Below are 24951 nucleotides of genomic sequence, written 5' to 3'. Positions count from 1 at the left end.
CATACACAGGCACCGAGTTTGTAAAGGAAACGGTAATACGAAAATTCTAGCCGATAGAAGAAAAAGGGAGAAGCAAAAAAGAGGACTTTTGAAGGCCCGGCAATCGTATAAATAGCCAAGGTTCAGGCGTATAGCTCCAGTGAATCGGTGGAAAATCATAGAGCGAAACGGTTGAAAGGAGATCCTTCGGTGATGCTCGAAGTGAATTCAATGCCGAAATCAACGATACGATCCTGTAGGAAAGAATCGACGTCGTAGTTCTAGAGCCAACTACCAGTTTCGAATAGAAACTATAGGTGCCGTACGGAAAACTCTGTCATGAAACAAGAAGTGGGTAACAACGGTGCATCCTTTGTAGGCATTCGATCGTGCTCGCAGGTATTTACCCCTTGAAACGATCGTTAAAGAGAAAGAGAGGAAACGCGTGGACTAAGTAAATTTGTTCGTAACTTTGAACTATTCATTTGGAAAAAGTTATAACAATGCGGAGAAAGAAAGAAAGAGAGAGAGAGTTTATATCATTAGAAAAGCAGAACTTCGCGAGGTTGTCTAGATTTCGTCGATTTTTCTTACGTCAGATTGCAGGCGAGCATTGTTCAGAGCTTCAATTACGATTTCTTATCTCTGTGTGATGCATTCCATTGAAATTACAAGGCACGAACACGGACGAAGGAACCGACGAATTTAAGGGGTTGGTTTGCGTGTCAGAGCAGAATACGTACGCTGACTGGTATTACACCATAATTTCACTGCGCTTTTTTTCCTCTTGCTTCACCACGCGACGCGGTACGGTACGAGGCTTTCCGTTGTTCCTTTGATTACTTCAGACCACCCTCCTCCTTTCTCCCGTCCCTCTTTTTCCATTCTAGCCCGCTTCTTCCCCGTTCATTTCCGGGACGACTCTAAATTCACGGACGAGGTAAACGATAGGAGCGGGTCGAAAGGTATCGCTGGCCGTGCTTTTGGCCAACTTCGAATCTAAGGGGAAGATCAAATAACTGAACGTACGTGCTGTGACTAGAAGCCACCGAAATTTGGAGAATCACCAAACGGTCAGAGATTGCGGTGGACCCTGTGGAACACGTTTGTTTAAAACACAGTTTCCTTGTTTATCGTTTCTGTGGGCAGAGAAAAATCAAGAATAACCAGCGGAGCAAGATTGCCATATAGTATCCTTGGAAAAATTCTCCGGATTTTCCTGGCTGTATTTAAATCGACGGTATTCATACGCGTGCTACGTGGCAGATACTGCCCGCATAAATTTAAATTTGAATAAATTTGAATAAACGCACCATGGAGGAACGCATAAAGAATATTTCTCGCGTATCGTCCCAGCTCGTTTCTTCGTTCGTTCATAACTTCTTATTTCGAGAATCAGCTATCGTTCTCCCGGATCAGACGTGTGTTTATTACACCTTGAAATTAAAAATGGTGGACTGCAATACGAACATGTTAAGGCAAAGAGGCACTACCGTGCATAAGTTAGATTATTAGACAAATTAATCCAATGCCTCTTTTTACATAAATTTGTCGGTTCTCATGTTAGTTCAATCTGAGATAGAAAGAGTGGAAGAGAGTGAGAGAAGGGGAGAAGACAGATAAAACTAAAATTTCTGGAATTTTTAAGATATCTCTATGTCTGGTTCGTACGTCAAGTTCTGATATATCGACGATCTTCCCAAGTATTCCCTGGCGCAGGAATCCGATCGATAGTCATTCTTTTTGGTCCATTTCCGCGTATGCGGAGCAAAATTTCTCCTCGTGGTGCTCGATAGCGCGTCCCATCGACATTCGTTTCGTCGGACGCTTACAGGTTTTCCATTTCATCGGCCTGCCACGGGACACCATTAAATCGACTGTTCCGTGATAGTAGCGAACAACCATGACCATGGCGAGGGATGGACGGTCGTGACGGTAAATTAATTTCACGACAACTCGTCGACGCTTCGTTATCGGCTGCCAATCCCTTCCGTTACTCCTTCCTTCCCCGGAACGCATATCGATATCGTCTGGGATATCGTTGAGCGATTTCCAACAATTTCGCGTCTGCCTTGTAACAATTTCAATTTCTGCCCCAGCAAAATCCCATTTTACCCGTGGAACACAATGGGAAATTTTATCGAGCGCCATAGCTCTGTCTCACTCTTTCCGTTCGCGTTCAACGCACCCTCAACCCCCGTCGACCGTTTCGAGCCTCGTTCAACACAGCACCGTTTTTCCACCGTTTCCACCCACTCTCACGGGATTATGTTAATGGCGATTCCCTCATCTCTGCGTTCGACGAAATCCTGGTTAATGGCGAATCGAATGATTCATATAAATCAGCTACAGTGTAACCTAATTCGGCGGAAAGATAATAGTCACCATTTGTGACCCCTGAAATCGTTGGATGGTTGTTGAGTTATGAGAATGTTTTTCTTTCTTCGGTATATATCATTTGGCAAACTCCAATAATAAATCCGAGATGGAAAGGATCGGTGAAAGTGACTGTTGCGCCATTATGACACACGGTAACTATACATCATACGTGTTTATTTAATCCAACCAAAAACGAAACTTCATTCACGCCCAAATCACGTTGATCTGGTGTATAATGAAGTGGTTAGCGAGATAAACGTCATCATAATGCGATGCATAAATTATGTTGATCGGAGATCAAGTACAACCAGTGACAAAAGTCTGCATATAACCCGAGTTTTATGTAGGTCAACTCATTTTATTTTACCAGAGAATTTTACGTGTACAGTTTCGTGTCAGCATAAAATGGCTTTGTATTTGCTCAGTATATTAACGTATTTCCGGGAAGAATTACACCAACGCGAGATTTAAGTCGCAGAATTTATGAAACGAAATTACACCAGTAATTACCCAATCTTTAATTTTATCAATGTCAAATGAATTGTAAAATTATTTTCAAAATTTAAAGTACATATTTGAGTTTAATTAATAGAATGTTTAACATTAAAGATATTGTTAAAACAACATGGACATCTTTTTCATGATATCTCAAAAAGTGGTGCATGTAAACTTTTATAACTGATTGTATCTGTAGGTTGAAATAATTTGTTTCTCATATGAGAGCCTTTTCACGCAATTGTACCAGTGTTATTAATAAAATTTTACAAGCCACGGGTTTCAAATTACAAATGTTAATAAATACCCTTGCATAACACAAGCTTGATAATGAAATAAATCAAATTCTACAATTAAATTTTGCAAAGTATACATTATCTGACCATCCTATTTGACAAAAAATAGCATAAAATGCTATAAACTTATAAAAGAGGTATTTATACTAAATGATTAGTTGACAAATTACCTATTATACAAGATCATACTGTTGTATTATTTTCACTGGTGCATTCATGATGAAATTACGATAGAGTCCGTTTTCGTGTACCTAAATCGAAGGTCAGTGAGGCTAGGGGCGAAGCAGGGATGGAAGCATGCCACAGGGAAGCCAGGCATTCTCGAAATTATTAGTTGGTGAACTATTTGCATTAACGGTGGATCAAAGAAGAAGACGATGGGCTGTCCTGGTGCAACTAACACGGTATTTCATGAACGTTAACCGTGATTGCGTACCACGGCCATATACAATACCGTGACGCATTAGTATTGCTGGAAGTTCATCCTTAATCAAGTGCTTATTAGAATTACCCGCGTGCGCGTTAGTGTGTGCATTTGTGTGTGTATACATTTCTGTTGGTAGAAAGCGAGTCGACAACAACCAGCTCACTCAAGAGGTAGAACTTTTGATGTTGCAAAGCAGCTGCATCGTCTAACCTCGTTTGAACATAAAGCTCGAAGAGTTTCCATATTCATCCAACTTACTTTGACTTTGCGAGAAATACTCACGCTACTCTGTTGCCGTGACGCCTTGTTAAATAAGAATAGATTTCTCCATTATTTATGCGCTTCTGCGGGAAAATTTCACCGTTTGCGTTCCTATAACTGCAAAATTTTATGCTCTCAAATATTTATTGCGATTTCTAGGTGATACACCTAATATAAATACGCCACTCTTGATAAGTATTAAAATACTTACTAGTTTAATACGGAGTATAACAAACATACTACATTATCGAAATAAAAACGAACGATCAAGCAGAATTATATATTCTTGCAAGATAGTGATCTAAGATATCGATGCAATAAATGCTGGTAAAATTATTCGTAAGGATTATAGAAAAATAATAATTCACCGTAAAAGAATAGTTTGCATATCGTAGTATTATAACCGTACACTTAGATATTCGACGATTGAATCGTGAGATCGATACCGCGTGTAAAAAGGGGCTAACCTATGTTCTAGTTGAATATCGTTGTTTATTAAATAACTTGCGTGCTTTAATTACAAATTTATTTACTTACCACTGGTAATATGTTGCACTTCACTTCGATTTTAGCTGAGCTGTGTAAACACCACGTCACCATTTTGAAAGAGTTCGATTAAAACTATAATATATGTGTATACACAAGTATTATAGGTAAGAATATACTCATACACACATACATCCTTGGATGTTTCTCGCGACACGCCATCTGGTACGCCAAGGTATAACTATCGTCATTACCAAACGTGTCTCGGTCTCGGTATGTTTACATTTAGTGCGGCTAGATTCTGTTCGCGAGAAAAAATTGTAAATATTACAACGAATATGGGTTTCGTGTCGCAAGTTGTCTTCAGTTGCCGGTTTCACTGTGCGGCGCAATCAACCTCTTCGGTACGAACCTCTTCGCTCGTTCGCGCGTAATATTAGTTGTCGGTCGCGTGCAATAACGATTGCGTAGTGTAGTGCCCACTTTAATTGACGTTTCTACGGAAGAAGTTAGGGAGAATGCAGTGGAAACGATCGAAATTATGGTAAGTTTTTCGCAACAATTTTGCATTAATTTCGCATCAAGATACCGCGAATGTATAGATATTCGATATACAATTAAATCAATATACAATATGGCGGAACGAATGCTCTCGAAAAAACATACTGCGTACATACACACACATATTACGGACTTTGCTAACGTATTCTGATTTTGACGCGATATGATGTATGTGTGTTTACGATGCAAGGAACACACACTGATATATTAACAGCAAAAACTGTTACCGGAAATTTGCTATGTAACATAACGATCGATAAACAGCGTTCTTTTCTCGAACAACATCCGAGTTAACCTTTTCGATACGAAGTTCGTTTGTATCTACACGTACGTATCAGTTTTTCCCAGTGAGATAATAAACCTTGAAAGTTTTAGGAATTGCCTAATAATCAATGGAATTCCCTCCAAATTTTTAGAATAAAGAAGAATAGATTCAACGAAAAGACAATTTCCTTAATGGTATTGTCCATACTCTTTGCAGGTGGATCAAGCTTGGCGAGCGTGGTCGCCGGAAGTAAACCTTTGAACAAGCCAGATTTCGACGACATCGCCCCACGAAATGTTACTGCCATCGTTGGTCAAACAGCGGAATTGAATTGCTTCGTGAAGCATCCTGGAGACAGAGTAGTAAGTGACGACTTATTTTTCTAAAAGATATTATAGCGTCTATCATTCTGGAGCTGTCTATGTAAATATTTATCTACCGATGATCGCGGATCGTACAATTTTTCGATATAAATCAAGCGTATCGTTATTTTCTCGTGACACATTGATGCTGCATAAATCATCCGAGCAAATCATATAAAATAGCCAGCTTAATGAAACGCTTTTTCCGGGATATTCCTGTTATTCGATAATATTCGCGGAAAAACTAGTAGACAAACGTTTATCGTTTATCGTCAAAAACATTTCGAAATCGTTAGGGAAAATAAGAGAAGGGGAACATTTTCATTTATATTTCATGGTATTCCATTTATCGATTAATTCCATGAATCAATATACTCGCTACGGTTGGCTGATTGTATACAGTTGTATTTTTTGTTTGCGTAATCCGTACATCAGGAACGTTTACAATAATTGTATGAATACAATCGGGAATAATTTTAGGCGGGACGAGAAAGGTCCGATAGGATCGGCCAAACTTTAACGAGCCGGTACCAATAATTTTCTAACACAATACAGTTCATTAAATGCCGGAGGGAGAACTGTTAAAATCGGTAGGAACAACAGCGAACCAAAATCTTCGCATAATTATTGGTATTTATTCATTAGCATACGTACCTATAAACCGTATCAATATGCGTAATGACTAGCTTTCGCTTCGGACTCACGTCCGTGGAGATTGTGTAATATTTACTTATTGCTGCGTGCACGCATATTGTTGCTACATTTTCCGGTCACCTGCTCACGGTTCATGAGATACGCGTGAATTATTAATCATCGCAGGAATTAGGGGAAATTAAGATAATAGACACACTCCGGTTCTAATTGTGGACGCTGTAAGTTAGTCTTGATTCAGCGAAATCAAGTATCGTCCGTACCGTATAATTTCATCGATGGAAAAGAAAGTTTGATAGATAGAAATCGTCATTTGTTGCCACGACCGCTATCGCTATAAACTATAAATTCTATTGCCTTCTTTCGATGCTCGTGAACGACGTTCGGACAATAAAAATCACCTTTCTTTCGATAGCGGTCGTCGTGAATTCAATTACCTTACACTACAGAGCGAATCCATCAGCCAAAGACTATCGCGTTCCGCTTTTATACGATGCTCACTACGACCGATGTCTCTTTGACATCACGTGTTCAACTCGAGACTACTTTAACGCGTCACTGAACGTCCATCGGGTTAGCAGCAAGAAAGACAGCCCTTAAATCTCTTCTTCTCCTCGACTCGCATTCTCGAATCTGTGCTGAATACTCGACGTCCGTGTATGCACGTAAATACATACATGCTTCCCTGTACTTGTCAATAGCGGCGTGTCTGTCTTTAGCCCGTGCTGCTCAAGCACTGTCTTTAATTGCTGGACAGGAGAGTCTCTAGTAGCGGAAGAAGCAAGTGCAGGTTAGACTAGGATTGCCAAGTGATCACAGGGTGACTGTACCTTCGCCAGCGGCAAATGAACCGATCAGGTATACTCAACCAAGTGGTTACAGAGCCAAGCCCCTTTCTCTCTATCAATACTTGGTGTACTGTATGCATACATGAGATGTAGAAGCGTGTGCGGCGAACGCAAATGTAGAGGCTGCGAAGGTGAACAAAGATCAAAGAATATATGTTAAATAGTGAATTAGAAATTTTTAGTCGGATAGAGGATTATGTAATTTTTGGAGATTTTAAAAATGTTATAGTACGTAAATAAGGAAAGTTATATTCAACTCAACTTAATTTAATTTTTAATTGTCATGCAAAATATAGGTAGTACAAGTTTATGTTCTCTCTCTCTATAGTAGTAGAAGAAATAGAAATATTTTTAACACAATTAGGCGAATATACGAGTAAACATTTGTCTATTTATAGTGCCCATCGCTGTGTATTGAATAATGAGGTAAATGATACAGCCGATACAAAACCGAATATTTTGAATTATACTGTTGAATTTTATGGAAAAATTTCTATTTTTCTGAATACAAGTAAAGGAAAAGAGCATTGTAGTTTACTTTGAATATTTAATCTTTGCACATTCTGTACATATTTGTGTATTTAAAATTCTCGTAAATTCATAAATATCCGTAATATAGGATATAGAATGATAATACTTGGTGATCAGTTTCGAATGAAATAAAATCATTCCTTAGACGATAAGAAGAAGTACAGATGCTTTACATTTTTGCTTCAATACCTTTCACGCAGTCGAGATTTCTTTATCCTTCGGTTCTTTTCCACGCTTACTACACTTATTACTACACTACAATTTATTACCTCACTGCACCATCACATACATTAATCGCATATTTATATTAAAAATTACATAATTTCATGTTGTTTTTCCCCCATTAAGATGTAAAACGCTTTCTGTAATTCACGAATAGCGTTATTCTCTTTTTACTCTATTTTCACTTTTCTTCCAAGTAACCGTACTTCTATTTATTCTGCATCGTGTTTGAGCCGCATTAGTAACACCGCGAATTGTCGAGTGAAATCTATTCAGTACTTATTAGGGTTATATATTAGCCTGAATAATGCAGTAGGTTTGATACGGTGATATATGGACTTCTTAAAATTCTCCTGGAAAACTGTTGCTTCGCGCTAGATCACTGTTCTCTCCTTCGTGGAGAAAAATAGTGGAAGGGGTTGCATCTCGTTTGCAACCGGAGGGCAGCAGCACGATTGTAATGTGCCGGCTCCACGGAAGTGATCTGTTTAATCGAGCCCTTCCCATCGCATGTACCGGCGCAAATAGTTCGAATGGCTTAGGCTTAATCGTGTACGATGTACACCGGCGTGATGCTAGTCTGCAGAAGGAATTCGTGATGCGCGCGGCAAGAGTGACCATTTAATTATTCTATCTAGTCGGTTTGCTTCTTCCCCGCTTAATCAATCGTTCGCTACGCATATTCATCGGCTTGTTTTCTATTGGAAACAGTTCGATCGCTCGCAAAACATTATCTTTCCTGTCCGTCGCGTTAACGAACACAGGAACACACACGATCGATCGATGGAACGTAAACGTTTCGGCGTATTGAACGAGCTGGGAACGTTAATTCACTGCCCAAACGATATTTTCGAAGGAAAACGAAAAAATACGCGTTCTACGGAAATATTTCGAATATTGGACGAATGCATTTGTAATTAAAAATCGGAGTAATTATAACGGTTCGAGAAAGTATTGGAATACTTTATGAGTACATTAAGTGTGTTCTGTGAAACATGTTGTTACTTCACTAGCACTGTGATGACATTCAATCGTCATAGTTATATTGGTGAACTTTAAAACAAATATGAAATGTTCAGTTGTCATTTCCTTTTTCTACGATTTTTATATAATTACCATAAAATCACATATAGATTGCAATTTCTTTTTTTTTATTTATTATCTAATCTAAGCTTAACTCAAATCCTACGTAGAACTTGAATTTAAACCTAACAGATATAGTACATGATATAAAAGATACTTTCATATGTCTCTGTGAATCTGAAACTTATGAACGACATTACTCAGAATGTTGACCTGAATAAGAAAATCAATAAAATCGACGAAATATACTCCTATGTAATTATCAAAATCAGTTTTGTAATAAAAAGTCAGACGGTTTATCGAGGTATCCGAGACGAAGTGTAGTCGCGTGACACTCCCTGGCGCTTGTGTAACTCCGATAATTGATTTAGCGGCGGATCAGGAACGTAATACATATAACTGCTTTATACCAGAGGGAAGAGGGATCCGTTTAAACTTAGTTTAATTAAACCGTGGATTTATTGGGCGTCGCTTGATACGTACACACGAAGATACGGATGCAGTGTCTAGCGACAAGGGGCCCACGTTCAGTGTACCCGGTTTCCGAGGGCTGGTGGGGTAGCTACGCCGTCGAATGAAATGTTGCACGTGTTTGCAGCCATGTGCGTGTGTAACACAGGTATATTTGTATGCGCACACGCGCGATAAACGAGATAGTGAATCCTCCAAGCGATTCCGGCAGAGTGATAACGTCAATTGACATAATGGCATCGATGATATAGGATACAAATGTCAGCACGAAGAATCTATGGAACATGGCGTAAAGACACGGGGTAAATCATAAGAGCGAAACGAATAATTGTGGAACGAATAGTCGTGGAACGAAATGTCGAGGAATTAGTCAGGATGGCATATTCAGTCAGGTGAATCGTAGTTTAACGAAGGACAGACAGCTCTTGCTAGCTCGTTGGAAATGGTAAATTGGCGTAGACGACAAGGGCGTAGTTAATTGAGATGAAGGAGTTGCCGGGGAAATTGGGTTGAAGTACGACGACCGGTTGTTTTGTGTCAGCTGTTCAGCACGGATGTCCGTGGAGTTTCTTCTGTTTGTCATCGATCACACGCCGTGCACGACTTTAGGGTGAAATAATTGTCTTTGAACATATTTACCTGTTCCCGGCACTGCTATACATAAACAGAGTTTGCGATCTGAATAAAAAGTTCTGTTTGGTCGAGATGGATTTGAGGAGAATATTTAAAGAGACCATATGTGCATTGAAATATTTACACAGCCGGGGCAAAGTTTTAGAGGTAAATCTAATCGACGACAATTAATTATACGAAATACCAATTATAGCGAGGCCGATCCAAGAAGTTTCAATCATCTCGGACGGGCGTAATGTACCCTGTGTTGGAGACGAACCGTTTGCAGTAGATATCTTATTAGCACTATGGTTACGTTCATTAAAGTTCAATGAACAAATTAATCGATCGCTGTCGCTCGCATAAAGCGGGTTTCACCTCTTCTATCGAAACGCTAACTAAAGACATTAACAGGTTAATTGCAGTAGCGCGTATGTCATTGTCCAAAACTATCTTCGACCATTGTTCATTAAACACGATCTAAAAATATTTTCAAATTATCGCTCATCCTATAGTTCATAAAAATTCTTTTGATATTACTAAAAACGGAATGTCGTTTATAACACGCTCCATGCGAAGTTTAATTAAAAGAAAGAAGTATGAATAATAAAGGAAGCAGAGGAGTGCCTTCCTCTGGGAAGAACTAGCCAGTATGAAACAATGAATATGCTTTGTTGGCCGCAATCCGGCCAGGAAAAAATTTCCAGTTTCCGCGAGCCACCTGCAACCTGTGTGCCGGACACGGTCAGTAATGAACAAAGAAAATGCAAGTCAGCACGCTGGTGGATATAGGAGAGCAAAAGGACGAGAGGCAGCAGCTTTCGAGCAGACAGATGTTATCTTTGGACAGGCTGCTTTATCATAATCCCTCTAACCGTGGCAAAAAGGTCTCCTCGTCGTTTCTTCTTAATTACCCGTCACTCTGCTCTCGTGTCTCCTGGAATCATTAGCCGGGCTAATTAATAATCGAAGATGATCGATCGACGAGAAGGTGGTTCGATGTGGCCACCATCCGGGGATCGTTGCGAGGTAGAGGAAGCAGGAAGTTGGCAGAAGCGGCGAGCGACTTTTAATTGCGGTGAATCCAGGAAATTGTTTTCCACGCCGGTGAAATAAGCCGGGACATCGAAGAACGCCACGATGAGGAAGGGGAAAAGAGGGGAAGGGTGGACTAAGTCCGATTTAATCTCGTAATCGACGCGTCGGCTCTCCGACTAAAGGGACAGAGAGTCGAATTGAAACAATTTCTGCTGGAAGAACCGAGAAATGCAATCGTCAGCGAGCCGACTGAGAGACACGGGATTCTTCCTTCCTAATCCCCGCCTAGGACGAGTGTTTGCGAACGAACGGCATTCTCGAGGATTTCTGGACTCTCGAGGAAAGCTCACCGGTCCCCCTAGTCTTTCTCGATTACGAGCCTCTGTCCTACGGAGTTTGCACAGCGGTCGGAGGATCCTGTCCATCTAGGAGCACCACGCGAGACACGCCCACTTGCACGCCACCGTTCATTTTCAATAGCGTATATTTGCGGATTGGGGGACGAACGAGGACCAGAAACCACGAGGAGTGTTAGTATCCTTTAATATACGAGATACATATATGTGCAGGTACAGTCATCGTTCGACGATTCTTCTAATACCATGGGCAATGAACGCGGGTGGAGATTGGAACAATAACATAGTAGCCTGTGGGGAAGGGATCAGGGGATGACGAGGCGCAATCGAGAAGAAGCTTTTATCTTCTATCCGGAGAATTAAAGGAGTACCGTCCGTCTCGGTCAAACGATTGCTCTCAATTAGCTTTATCTGTATTTACGGTGGTCGGAGGTGAAACGGACACGAGGACCCCGCTAGCTGTTTGATTCTTCGGGAAACTGGGATAGTGAGAATCCTCTTCGTTTGCAGTTAAAAGAATCCAAGGATAATCGCCGAGAGGCCGTGAATTATAATTTCCAATTAAAACCGAGTAAATGCAGTTAACAATTCCTCTTCATCGACGAACAAAATCGTATTTCCAGTAGAATTGATTCCAGACAATAAAGTATGGGATGCAATATGATGTTAAAGGCACGACACTGTAGTAACAAGTCAAACTGATGAATTCCATTCGTTGTAAATTATTTTAACGTTAATACCTAATATGATTAGAAAGCAGAAAGCATAAAATTTTGTCGGGACTTAGCGATAACGGGAATTTCTGTGAACACTGTAAACGTTTAATTAATGCACCTTAGATACTTTCAAACGTATGTAGATATAAATAGAACATAAAATCATCGATAAAATCGATTATAAAACGAATGGTATTGAGAAGTACAATACACGAAGAAAATAATCCATAATCGCATTATTAAGTCCATATACGAACGTTATTATGAGATTCTCTTCAATCAGCTTTACGACAGCTTAGCGCGGATAGAAAACTAAAAACGATCATTATGAATTCACGAAAGCTGCTGGACAAAGTGTGGCACCAAACAGAAATTACCGGGTTGACGCTTAGACTGATTGTGGGTGTGATCGACTAAATTTCGTCGACCAAACTGGCTTTATTGCCGTTTCTATCGACTCTATGGACGAATTGAATTGACGTGGTTATTGCGGTTGCGAATCAGGAAGACACGAGCAGAACGAGCCTGTCGATGGAACTCGAAAGGACGCGTGATGTTGCCTTGCTAGAGATTCGATTGGAATGATAAGCAAACCCCTTGTTTTGTTGAAATCTGACATGTGACAAATTGCAGTGGTGATAGGTACATATACTATGTGCTAATTTTGTCAAGCCTGGAAGATAAAACAAAGTTGCGAGATTAGATCTTGATGAAAAGAAATCGTCGATTCTGCAGTAGGTTCCTTTGACTTTGGGCGATTCTTTTACATTTAGGAAACTCTGGAAAGTTTCTAGGTGTTTAAGGAAAGTTGAAGGTTGTACGTAATACGTGAAAATATATTAAATATTGAAATTCCATTTTTTTAAATTATATTCATAGAAATATGAATTTGCATAAGTATCCGCAGTGTAATAATGACGCTTTGGGATCATGTATAGCAGAGCTTGCGTAATAAATTTGATAAACTGTGGAGGATTGGTTTAGGAATCCTAGTCAATTTAAATTTAGGAATTTGGGGGTTCGAAAATTGAAATATTTGGAAATTGGAACATTTGAATTTGAATCTTCAGTGATTGAAGAAAACTGGTCATTGCGTGATAGGCTTCACCTGGCATTATTATTGGCACAATTGAAGAATTCACAGAAAGTTCATTAGGGCGGGTGAAAAAGAAACGTATTTTTCAGTTGTAACAAATAGCCGGAAGATTGACTTTAAATGCGAAACTTCTTTAAACACTTGGCGAACGACGGTACGCTTCGTTAACTCGAGTAATCTTGAACCGAGACTTCTCGAGTTATCAAACCATTCTAAGAGCTGTCTGTTAAAGGCGAAGGGAGTCATTTTCCGTCGCATGGACGATGAAGTCTCGACAAAATTATTTTCTTTCAGCCTTTTATTGCCCAAAGCTCGTTCAGATTCACCCGTTTCGAACCATTTCACGAGCACTGAATAGTTTCTTTCTTTCATTTCTTTCCTTTTCCTTCGTTCTATCGGTACTTATTTATTCAGCACGAAATAACATGGATAAATGATAAAGCGTAATCAAATCTTATTTCACTGGCTTCCGTGGAACTTGTGGCTTAACAAAATGAAATGCTTCCAAATTCCTCCTGTAAACTCCTCTTTACACGTTCCTCCGAGACGCTACGAGTTTTTGATTTGGCCGTTAAGAATTTTAAATCTATCATAACCCACTTTCCTACTGCAAGTTGTATTCGTAATACATCACAAAGTCTCCAATTTCAAAGCTGGCTGTCGTAAACATTTATCGCCAAGAAACGAACCCATTCAACATTTCGAGTTATTTTCTCCTTCATAATATTCTCGAAACTTTACTATTCACTCTGTTTATGAATCAGGGATATATAGAAAATTGTACGATTGATAGAAGATTCAATTTTCATTAACATTCCAACGTTATGCTGCATATCATAAGTTTTTTAAACAAATTGAATTTTAGAAAGGCAATAAATATACAAACTGGAACGTACGAAACGTTACACGATGTTTTTCGGAATTTACTGCTGATATTGAAACTTTATCTTTTTTTTTTCTTCATTTAAATTGACAGAGACCAATAAGTTAGAGCGCAACGAATTTTGGAAATTTTAAATTATATAGATTCCTAAAATGATATATAATTTTCCTGAGAATTGAGTTAAGAAACCTTTTTTTAAGAAAAATCTCGTATTCAATTGTCTGAATTATTGTTTGTAACATAAGTTACTATTCTTTTCCCTCGAAACGTTCACGAAACTTTACTGCTCTCTGTCTATGAACCACAAATACAAAAAAAATTCTATGATTAGCAGACAAAGGGAAAGACGCAATTTATCAATAGGGATGGTTGACTAAGGCGATGGGATTCCGATAATTATTTTTCCTGAAAAAGAAATTATTATTATCTCGAGTAAAAAACCAAATCTGTCGTAGCGTGATCTATTAAACCGGGCAAAATGAGCTACGTCCTCGCCGGTCGATATCGAAAGAGGAGAGTTGCGACACGAGCCATAGAAAAAAAGACGCGGAAGCTCGAGTCGAGGGTGAAAGAAAAATGGAAGGGGGATGAGAACTGACGGAGAATGCTAGGCGTCGATGACGGTCGATGCTAAAAATGCCTTCCAGCTTTTATCAGCGGGTCGCAGACATAATTTAAGAGGGGGCACTATTAAAAATGTGGCCTCCGGGACTAAAAAGGAGAGAGTCTATGAGACATCGTTCGCGAACGCGGGAGGCTATTAGGAAAAATTTTTGAAGTAGGTAACTCTCCTCGTAATGAGTTCGTCACTTTGTTCACTCTCTTCTATTCGGGTAAAATGATGGGATCTTAATGATAATCGTTTTATCAGCATCTGCTTTCTACAATATAATGGAAGCCATGTTCGTTAATGATTGATACGTTCGTTGTATTCATCTGGATAGATTTGAATTACTTGCAGAGTTGCTAGGTACAGTCAGTCACGAGAGTCTACAAACATATTTTATAAATATTATAAAGTATTTCTGTATCTCATATATTCTATATATTTTATTAAAAGAAATTACAAAATCCTACTTGATTGTAGAATTAGTTACGTTCACATATCAACGATGTACAATAATTTAGTATCTCCTCGTTAGTGTTAAAACGTTTGCCGGAGGAATGGAGAAAAACCATGAAACTCGTAAAAGATTCAGGACGAATTATTATTAATAGTCAGAAGATAGTTAATGTTATAAATATTAAGAAGGATATTTATAAAAGTTTCTAATTAACAGATAGAACGATTAAACGTTATTTTTATAAATGTGCATCTGATTCCAACAGATAAAATATTCGATTTCAAATGTAAGGAGGTGTATGTAGACTTTTGCGCCTGACTGTAAACGTATGTACGAATATACGATACACAAAGTGAATCGGTATATGCATTGAAAGACAGGTTGGCCATTCATTAATAAAACAAAATTAACGTTGTCTTGATAATGAACGTATCGCGATAATTTATGAAATATTACCTTTTCCGTTGTTATAAAGGAATATTAGTGGCTCCTTCGTGCATATTTCCTCGTTCATTAAACAATTAATTAATCCACAATACAACGGGAAAGAATTTTAGTTAGCAAGCGGATTAATTTGATATGGTTCGTTTCCTCGCACATCAATTCATCAATTTCACGCGAAACGTTTGATTCAGGATTGACGTTTGAACAATTTTTACATACTCCTCGCACACGGTGCACAATAAAAATTGAACTATATCGTTGGTGATTCCCCGGTGTTCATTGCGCGCTGCTCGTAAAATATATACGAGATGCCATAGAATGCCTTGGGATACTTGAAAAATTTTCACGATAGCATGCTACGTTCTTCGCTAGAAACAAAACGAGCTCGCTCTTTTTCATTCCCCGAGTTCTTCACGATACATTTCTCCGAGAAAAATAAAATTTACGCTTGATCTCCGACTTTTCTCATTATCATTCCCGCTGTATCGTTCGTCTGCTTCGACCACGTCCTAATGCACTTTGGTATAAAGAAAAGACGAGGGAGAAAGAGGAATCTTATATAACTGAAACTGGTAAACGACAAGAAGCAGAAAGGATTGTGGGTATTGTTGTCAACCGCGGCTGTGTAAAATGTTACGCGATACCGGTTGACTAGGTAAGAAAAGCCGGTATCAAGCAGCCAGGCTGGACTAATCGTATCCGCTATCCGTATCCTTTTGTTGCGGGTGCTAGTCTAATGATACGGCCATTGTGCCGGGATTCAAGCCACAGAGATACGAGAATCTTTTCTTAATGGAAACTCGATGTAAGACTGACGCCATCCAGTCGAAATCGTGACGATCGTAAGAGTTAATAGAACGTGACTTTACAGCGGAGGAAATGTTCATTTTTATGCTTAATAGCTACGTCTTCTTCATTCAGTATATTAATCGCTTGCTTTACGATTTTATCACGAACGAGCTTTAGTTGATCGCTGCTGTAACAGTGTCAGGTGCAAAATATATTTGGAACGTTGTACATAATTATCTCAAGTTTTGCGAAAAACATATTTAGTCAACGACTTGTGAAATATGTTGTGAAATACGCTGCATCAAATATAAAAGGATTAAAAAAGCGTATTGAAAATTCAAGTCAAAGTTCAATTTTGCTACAGGTAAAGATAAATTCACGTTACTGAGAATTTCATTTAGAAAAGTACTGTGTTAACGTAATGAATGAAAAATTGAGATTCTTTCGTTTAACATAATTTTCTTTTAGATTTTTATATTTTATGTAACTTGTGTTTGAAATTGGAAGAGGATTCGAGAAAACAACGCAACGAAGTATCATTTTTATGTATCTAACCCGAGATATTATAATTCCGCAGGTGTGTAGAGTATTACAGAGGGATTAGTTGGTACGGTTTATTTCGCGATACAAAGGGACAGGTATTAATTTCTTGTCTTCAGTTTGTTTTTCATACAAAATAATACTTTCTGCCTTGGTTATTTACGAGTAACACGGCACTCTACAGATTTGCCAGATTAAGGGTGGGTCCGCCAGCTATAAATTAAAACCTTAAGCTCGTCTTTCCTTCTCTCTCTTTCCTGTTGAAACTCTGTCGAGGATCCGTGTAAGTATCCGTTCCCAGCGTTTCTACCGGAACTGGTCGGGTTCAAGCGGTTTTATTCCGTTCAAGATTAATTGCGAACTGACGAATGTTTTCTCTCTAATGTAAAAAGAAAAATAAAAAAACGAAGAGGATTCCCTTTTGTACTCTGTAGTCTTAGAAATCTGACACACTGACGAATCGATCCGAAGAAAATATAAAATAAAACATCATGTTGTTCGCAATTTTCGAAACGAACTTCAATTCGGTCGCAAATTTAAATTTATTTCTTTAGTTTCAAATTCAACTGTGACTTTATACGTCAAACAATGGTGAAACGCTATTGTTACAATTATATGACAGTCGCTGAATTGACCGTCAAAACCAACATGTGCTGTGGCGGAAAATTAATCCACATTTGCCGGAAGAATAATATTTTATATCATATAATATACATAATATTACAGCATTTTATATTATGTGTAAAATATTATTTCCAATATCTTTCTGTGAAGCCCCTTCACGAATTAAATTAATGATAGCGGTAATTAAATTTTTATGAAATGGCCACTCGTTTCATAAAATATTCGATAATGCGAATAGTGGTGCAAAAATTAGGAAACTGTTACATAATAAAATTTTATATTAAACATTCGAAAGTGAAAGCTTATCCACATAATTAAAACGACACACGGTTTTTACTGGCACCCAGGCTTTTGATTAAACAGAAAGTCGTTTTGATTAAATAAAAAGATAGCCGTTCCTTCTTCTAATGGAACACGGGTAATATTATCGTAGATTTGTATACTTTTTCATAGTAAATAAAATATCACATAAGAGAAGGAGCACCGATATCATACGTAACAGTACAACGAAAACTATGTAAATACTCCACAGAAGCGACTGATGTTTCCAGCAGTCTGATCCGCAACTCATGCATTCGGCTGTTGCCTCGAAATCTGGCAGCTTTTTTGCCACCTCGCAGCTCATTAGTCGTCGCTAAATGAATAAGTACACCGTTTGCTCTATCGGTCCGTTTAAATTTCGGTTCGTGTTACCATAGTTTGAGAAAAAAAGGAGAGAAACAGGGAAATAAAAAAGGAGAGAGAAGAAAAAGTAACAAGGTACCAGAACTAGAACGTTAGGTAGCCGTGGCGAAGAACAAAGGCACGGAAAGAAGAACTTAGGCGCATAGAGTTAATTAACGTTCGAAAGTCACGGGTCAGCACATTCTGTTCGTTAATTGAACCGATCCAAGGGTTTGCCTTTGGTGAATAAGGTTCGGCTCTAGGGAAGGGGGCCAAAGTGCACGGGCAACACTTTTCCGCGGGTAGAGTACACCAGGCGTCGTAAGAACTGTGGAAACAATCGGAGAAGTTCAATCGCGTTAAAGCTAACTCGAAAACGGTTGCGCAGCTGCGAGCCCTTGGATAGGTTTTGTGTGGATGTTTAAGAGGCTTTGAGTAAAATAAACTTCTGATCGGGCTGCGATATTGAATTAGCTACTAGCGACCTGGGACTTGGTGTTTTATGACGAGTTCCATTGCATTCAGAACCCGGAGACGCTTATACCTGACAACTTTCGTAAAGTTACCAAGATATTATTATAAAACAGGTATACGTATTGAGAAACGCAATACGCGTTGGTGAGTGATCCTATTAATTTACGACAATGGAAAGCCGGTTAGAAACTTGGACACGTACAATTTTTTCAATTTCTTGTCCTACGACTTCTTTGTCAATGTATTGGAATCTTTCGAAGGTTGTTTTTAACACGTTTATTGCGTATAACTTTTAGCTTACATTGTAGAATTATATACAGTCTCAGGTTATAGGTACGAATTTCCTATGTGTATGCTTATCGATTTTACATAGAGAACGTTAATTGCAAGTCAGGAAAAATTTCGTAATAATTTGTGTTGAACTCGTGCGAAGACCAGAAGAAAATATTTTTTATTCTTTATATGGAAGTAATTAAAAAATTCTTTGTCGATCAATAATAAATTGATTGAAACAATTTTTTTCTTTGTTCGTGGATACAATGGATACATATGGTCTTTCTTTTTATCAGATTCGACGATGACTTGCCACATAAAAAGCTTATATCATTGAATGAAATTGATTGTTTCTCTTTCCCAACTACGTATGTTATACTAAAATAGTCTCTTTTAACTACTAAATAACATTAAAATGAAATTTCCGAAAAAATTATTTATTGGTACACGGGATCGCAGATAAAATGAACGAATGAATGAAAATCAACAGCTGACGTGTCAAATGCCGATCAGATACGACAACGATATCGTACCATAACAGTAGTTTTGGTTACTCCCTTTTATACTGTTGATTGATGACATTAAGTAGCTTTCTTTTATTCGTCCGCAGCTACTACCCTTCCAGCAGACGGTTTTTCAATGGTGACTGATTCGCCGGTGATTAATGTCAGCTGTATCTTCCGCCGGTTTAACGATATAACGCGGCGGTGTTCATTTATTACGGCGACGCGCGTTATTTACGATCAGCGCAGTACTTAATACTATTTCCCCGGAAGTGGTTTTCCTTTCGGCGGATTCGCGGGTCCACGTTTACCCAGCGAACCAGCGCCTCGACCTCTCTCAAGTGTTACATAAGCAAGATTTATCGATTCGGCCTGTTTCTTTAACTTTTACTGTCCGCTCGTATTCCGTCCGTTGAATCCTTAATTTACTATCAATTCCGCGTTATGAATTGTACTCTGTGGCCGCGTGACATCTTGGCTAACCGGGTCCTGACCTGGCAGAAAGTGCAGATAAATCATGGCGGCTGTATACGCAAAATCTTGCCGGTTATTATTTTTCAGTATGACTGGCGGACCTTGCCATCGAATATTCATGCGATTGCGCAAACAAAGGGGATGTAATTCTTCTTTGAAATTAAACGCCAGACAGCAGGGCGAATAAAAAGTATTTATATGAGAGAGAAGCAGGAAGTAGAAAGAAGGTTCGAATAGTTCGAGTAGGTGCAATAAATTCGTGGAAAAGCAGGAAGGCAAAAGAAGAGTTTGGGCAAAGAGGGGGAGCGTCTATTGACCCGTTTTCCAATTGTTATCGGTGTTCCGTGTAAGCTCTTCCGTCTGTTGAGAGCATTCCCGTTGCTGTACCGTCAACACTTCCGACGAATCGACGGAAACGAACAACGAGGAAAAGGGTGAACGTTCGTTCCTTCGCTGATTCCACTTAATTGGCCAGTTAGGTCGTGGGTGAAAAAATAACCTGGGGTGGAAGAACAGGAAGGGAAGATTTACGAAGTGTCCAGGGAAGCTTGGAAGAAGCAATTTCGTTGAGAGATGCCTGGACACTCGAATCTCACTCGCTTCTCTAACCCCGTTGACAGGTGGTACAAATAGACAGAGCAAAAAGTTTGGCGTATCTTGCTTTACTAAATCACACAACTGGGCAACTGAAACATTTACCGAAACTGACCTATCAATCGAACTATCAAACGTCTAGCAAACTGAAACGTCTAGGTTCACTCTAGCTAAATGTTTTGTTTAGAGAATTCTTTTTACTTATCCTTTTTATTTCTTGCAATTCCTTATACGAGATTCTTTTATCGAATCGTTCCCAGTTCGACGATTTTTGCAGCTTGGAGCATAATACATCTGGAAATCGTAGCTTTCTTCGATTATAAACTCCCCCGATCTCGCGTCGGGTGGCTCGTTCATTGCTCCCAGGACTCATCGGGTTGTCTTTTCCAATTCTGTCCTGCGAATCATCCCCTGGCGCTCCGAAAAGGAAGAGATTATGGGGTTGCGAAGAGGGTGAAATCGAAAACAGACCAACAAAGAAAGAAAAAAGACGGCCGTGAGCGACGCAATCTCGCGCACCGTGGAAACGATACGAACGTTAGACTGTTGGAAATCTCCTTCGGGAATCCTCGCCGCGGGACACCTGCGCTCCCAGATCTTCGAAGAAAAATCCACGGGAGAAGTTCTGGATCTGTCTGTGTGGTTGGATGCGCGTGAACAGTGAAAATGGAAAAAGTAAAAGAGAGAAGCAAGGGGAGAGATATTCGAATGTTTCGACGTCGATATAGACGATAGAACTCGACGTTCAGTGACCGTCTGATCGATTTCTCGATCGTTCTCGTCGATCGTGGGTTATCCGTGACCCGATTCATGATGTGTATCCCTGAAAATGGAATGTGGACATTGTACTCGATCTTCTGGGCATTTTTGCTCGGCCACGATTCGGAACGCATTATTGAGCCGTACGTACATTTGTTACTAGGAGGGGCAAGAGGTCGACAAAATTCGATTCGCGGCTGCACGACACTTGGGAACGATATTGTCGAGAAAATCGAGACACGAGAGGGGAGCATAGATTGAATCGTGTCTTCGCGAGTGGCTCGCTGTGTCATAAATTCGTCGGAAAATTGAAAAGTTTAGTAACAATAGATATGCGTTGGAAATACATGCTATCGAATGGGAAATGATAGGTAAGCGGGAATCGAGAGGAATCGGTGCAGGATACGTCTAAATTACGATTCAACGCGAGCTCGAATATTTCAATGTGAATTCAAACTGTAATTTGGATATTTGAATTCGAACTCTTGTGCCTGATCGTGTTTGGGTTTGAATGTAAATTCGATTTTGAAAATTTTAATTGAAATTTTTGTGTTTAATCGTTTGGGTTTCAATTTAGCTTTCAATTTAAATTTCAATTGAAATTGTTGAACGCGTTCCTACGGATTTTAATCGAATTCAAATGAAGCAAATAAAATATGTGACATGTTCGTTGAAACGCTACGTTTGTTTCTTCCGTGGATAATTCGAAAATCGGCTGATAAGTTCGTTATTATGGCAAAACTGGAAAGTAGAATGAAGGCGTCGAAGAAAATTGCTTTTTACGTTCAAGATCGCCGTCGGTGCTAGTAGATTATGGTAGCTTCATTGATAGCTTCATTACGGTCTATATGATTTTAATAAAGGTGGAAGCAATTTGAAAGTTTAACAGAAGCGCAACTCCAGCTTTAGAAACTTTCGATATTTCAGGGATAACGATCTTGTTGAAACCTGGCGTGCTAGGCCAAACCCCGACTTAAAGGTTAAAGAGGCGTGAACTTACGACAATTGGATGCCACTGGCAAACATATGGCGTTATTGGAAAAAGTTTCGAATATCAGTTACCCTTTCTACTTTACAAAAAGGTACTTGTTCTTTTGCACTTTGTTACATATAATTTCAAATATCTTCAGATCGCTATATCAAACTGCAGACTAACGTATGACATCTGCATTAAGGAAACGACGTGAAAAAATATATAATAAGAAAATATTAAAAACCGCAGAACAACACTCTTCTAAATCCGTAAATTTTTACGAAAAATTACAAATTGATCATTTAGATACCTTCATCCGCTTTTAACAATAAAGTTCTCCAATTCTACTAGTCTTAAATTACCTACTAATTTCACTATTAATTCGAAATTAACGAATTAATTTGTTTCAAGGACGATTTCACCTTCGAAAATTACACTGTACCATAAAAAATGCACAGAATTACACAGAATGTTTCATAATTTTTTGATTTCCCCTAACTCTGCTTAGAAGATAGCAAAATTCTAAATTCTTCTGCCTTTTTTATATTCCTAAGTGATACGAAACCTGAAAGCAGTCCAAACCTTTGAACAAAGTTAAGAGTAATGGAGCAAAGCAGATTATGGAACGTAGGAGAAAATGATAAATTAAGTCTTCTCTTGCAAGAATATCGTAATACGAAATAAAAAGAATAAAATACAAAAAGTATGAAAGCTAAAGCCACTCTCTCGCGTAACGAACAGAAGGGTACAAAAGGAATGCACGATCAGGAAACTTCACTTATTCACCCTGTGAAGAGTCCAGTCCGTTCTAGTTTGGTCTGTCAGTTGCAACGTGCAGCCGCAGTGTCTGCCTCGCGTTAGTTTTCGCTGGCAAATCAGTCGCGCGTCCACGAAGATTGTTCGCGCGATTATTAACGGTGACGGGCGTCGCGGACGATAAGAGGAAAAGGGTGGAGATTGACGGGCGAATCGATCGAACGTACATGTAAAACGGGAATTCGTCGATGCGTGTAAATGTCCAGTGCTCGAGGTAGTCAGTAGAGACAGCACAGAAGGATCGGAGGAAGAGAGGGGAAAGGAACGAGAAAGTGAGATGAAAAAAGCGTGGAGTCCATCAGGAGAGGGTCGATGGAGCGCGATCGGAAAGGCAGGCAAAATGGTGGGGCAGTTGGAGAGCGTTGGAGGCAGCCCAACATCCAGACAACGTGAAATAACATTTTCAATATTCGCCAGGAGCTTGCGCGAACAAACTCGTCGCCGTCAACTTTTCCTCGAACGTTCGCTTGATTTTTAATTTGATACGATCGAAGCTGGACATCGTTGCAGTTTCACTCATCCTCTTTCTAGATTTTTTCGCCCTCGCAACTTTAGTTTCAGAATCGAACGAGTCTACGAATGGAGAATGCGACGCGGTTGAAAATTCTTCGCAGGCCGGTCACGAACCACGAGATCGATACTAAGCCACTTTGATACCGACCACGGAAGAGGTCAAAGTTTTCCGAACGAGGACAGGGGACAAGTAGATGCAACGATACGTAGAGTTCTCGATAGCCAATGGAGTGTGTATGAAAGTTTCTATGCTCGGTGAAATCCACTTTTTCCTACCCGTTTTCTATCGGAACTCGCAGGACTACGTTGCCTCGCGATAAGCAAATTTAATTTGAACCCCCATAACGATCACGTGTTCGTGATTATGAACCGCGAAAGCTGATTCAGAAAGTTCGCCAGTTAACGAGAATTCAAAGCTGGTATCTGTTGCGAGAAGCCGGTGGTTCGTCGAATAAAGACCTTTCGAAGGAAATCTCTGGAAAGAAGTATTTTCACTGGGCAAGTTCGAGCGACTGCTTATTGCTGTCTTCTGCAACTTGTCTCGAGATCATAAAACTTGACTCGGCAATGAAAACATCCAGATACTCGGCTGAATTTGTAAAAACCGCTAACTGAGAAACTTGAAGACACCTCCAGAGGGACCGGAGAGACGCTAACAGAGTTTCTACGTTCCAGAAGCAACGATCATAACTTCTGCTACGTTTTGCCAGTGAAATTTGTATTTCGAATTGAAAATCTGACGAATCCAAACGACCATTGAAAGAACAGGCGACGTAGCGAGAAGAATACGGAATCAGGTCCCGCGGATGAGGTAAATGGATGGAACAGAAGAAGAAGGAGATGGAGGGTGAAAGGATGAAACAACTAAGGAGCAGAGAAAAGTCGTCGAAGGAGGATAAATTCATTGAAGTGGATAACTGCATTGTGCCAGAAACACTGCAGGAACACATCCGATTATTGGGAAGACGGGATTTCGGCATTTCTTTACCGTTTGGCCGGATTCCAGGGGATGTTGTTTCCTGTCGTCGGAGGCCGCTGGCTCGGAAGAATCGGTTCGGTTATTGAAATAATGCACTTTTATTGCTCATCGGAAGCCGATGGCGCGCAGAGCTACCTTCGATCTCTGTGACTACGCGATGTACATATTGTACATAGGCCATGACTGGCGTAGAAAAGTACGCGGCTAAATAAAGCTGCGCCTTCGGAAATACCGCGTGATGTTCCACCAAGGGGAAACCACGAGAGGGCGAATTATGCACGCTCAACTTTATTTCTTGATGCTCCGGACTCAGCTAGCATTGGCTTTGCTTTTTGTCTTCTTATCCGGCAACGAGTTCCCCCGGTTTCTTCGGAAGAATCTCGTGGCCGGAATACGGTTTCCGGCCACGGATAACCTCCCCTCGATTCCACGAGGCAGCAATATTGAGGCG

The 24951-nt window shown here is 39.6% G+C and overlaps 1 protein-coding gene across 13 annotated transcripts in view; it reads left to right on the top strand.

The window, feature by feature from the left end:
* The window catches only part of LOC122574256 (basement membrane-specific heparan sulfate proteoglycan core protein-like), a 298381-nt gene that overhangs the window by 77854 nt on the left and 195576 nt on the right, over window positions 1-24951 (top strand). For all 13 annotated transcript variants that reach the window (XR_006318969.1, XR_006318967.1, XR_006318968.1 and 10 more), the window contains one exon: window positions 5366-5511. Coding sequence is in view for 6 of the 13 variants with exons in the window: in XM_043741632.1 (XP_043597567.1) it covers window positions 5366-5511 (146 nt within the window). In the remaining 7 variants the exon portion in view is untranslated. The remainder of the gene's footprint in view (window positions 1-5365; window positions 5512-24951) is intronic.

This window comes from Bombus pyrosoma, linkage group LG13, assembly GCF_014825855.1.
Source record: "Bombus pyrosoma isolate SC7728 linkage group LG13, ASM1482585v1, whole genome shotgun sequence".
Lineage (NCBI taxonomy): Eukaryota > Metazoa > Arthropoda > Insecta > Hymenoptera > Apidae > Bombus > Bombus pyrosoma.
Note: the sequence above shows the minus strand (reverse complement) of the source record. Positions and strands in the feature narration are given on the sequence as shown.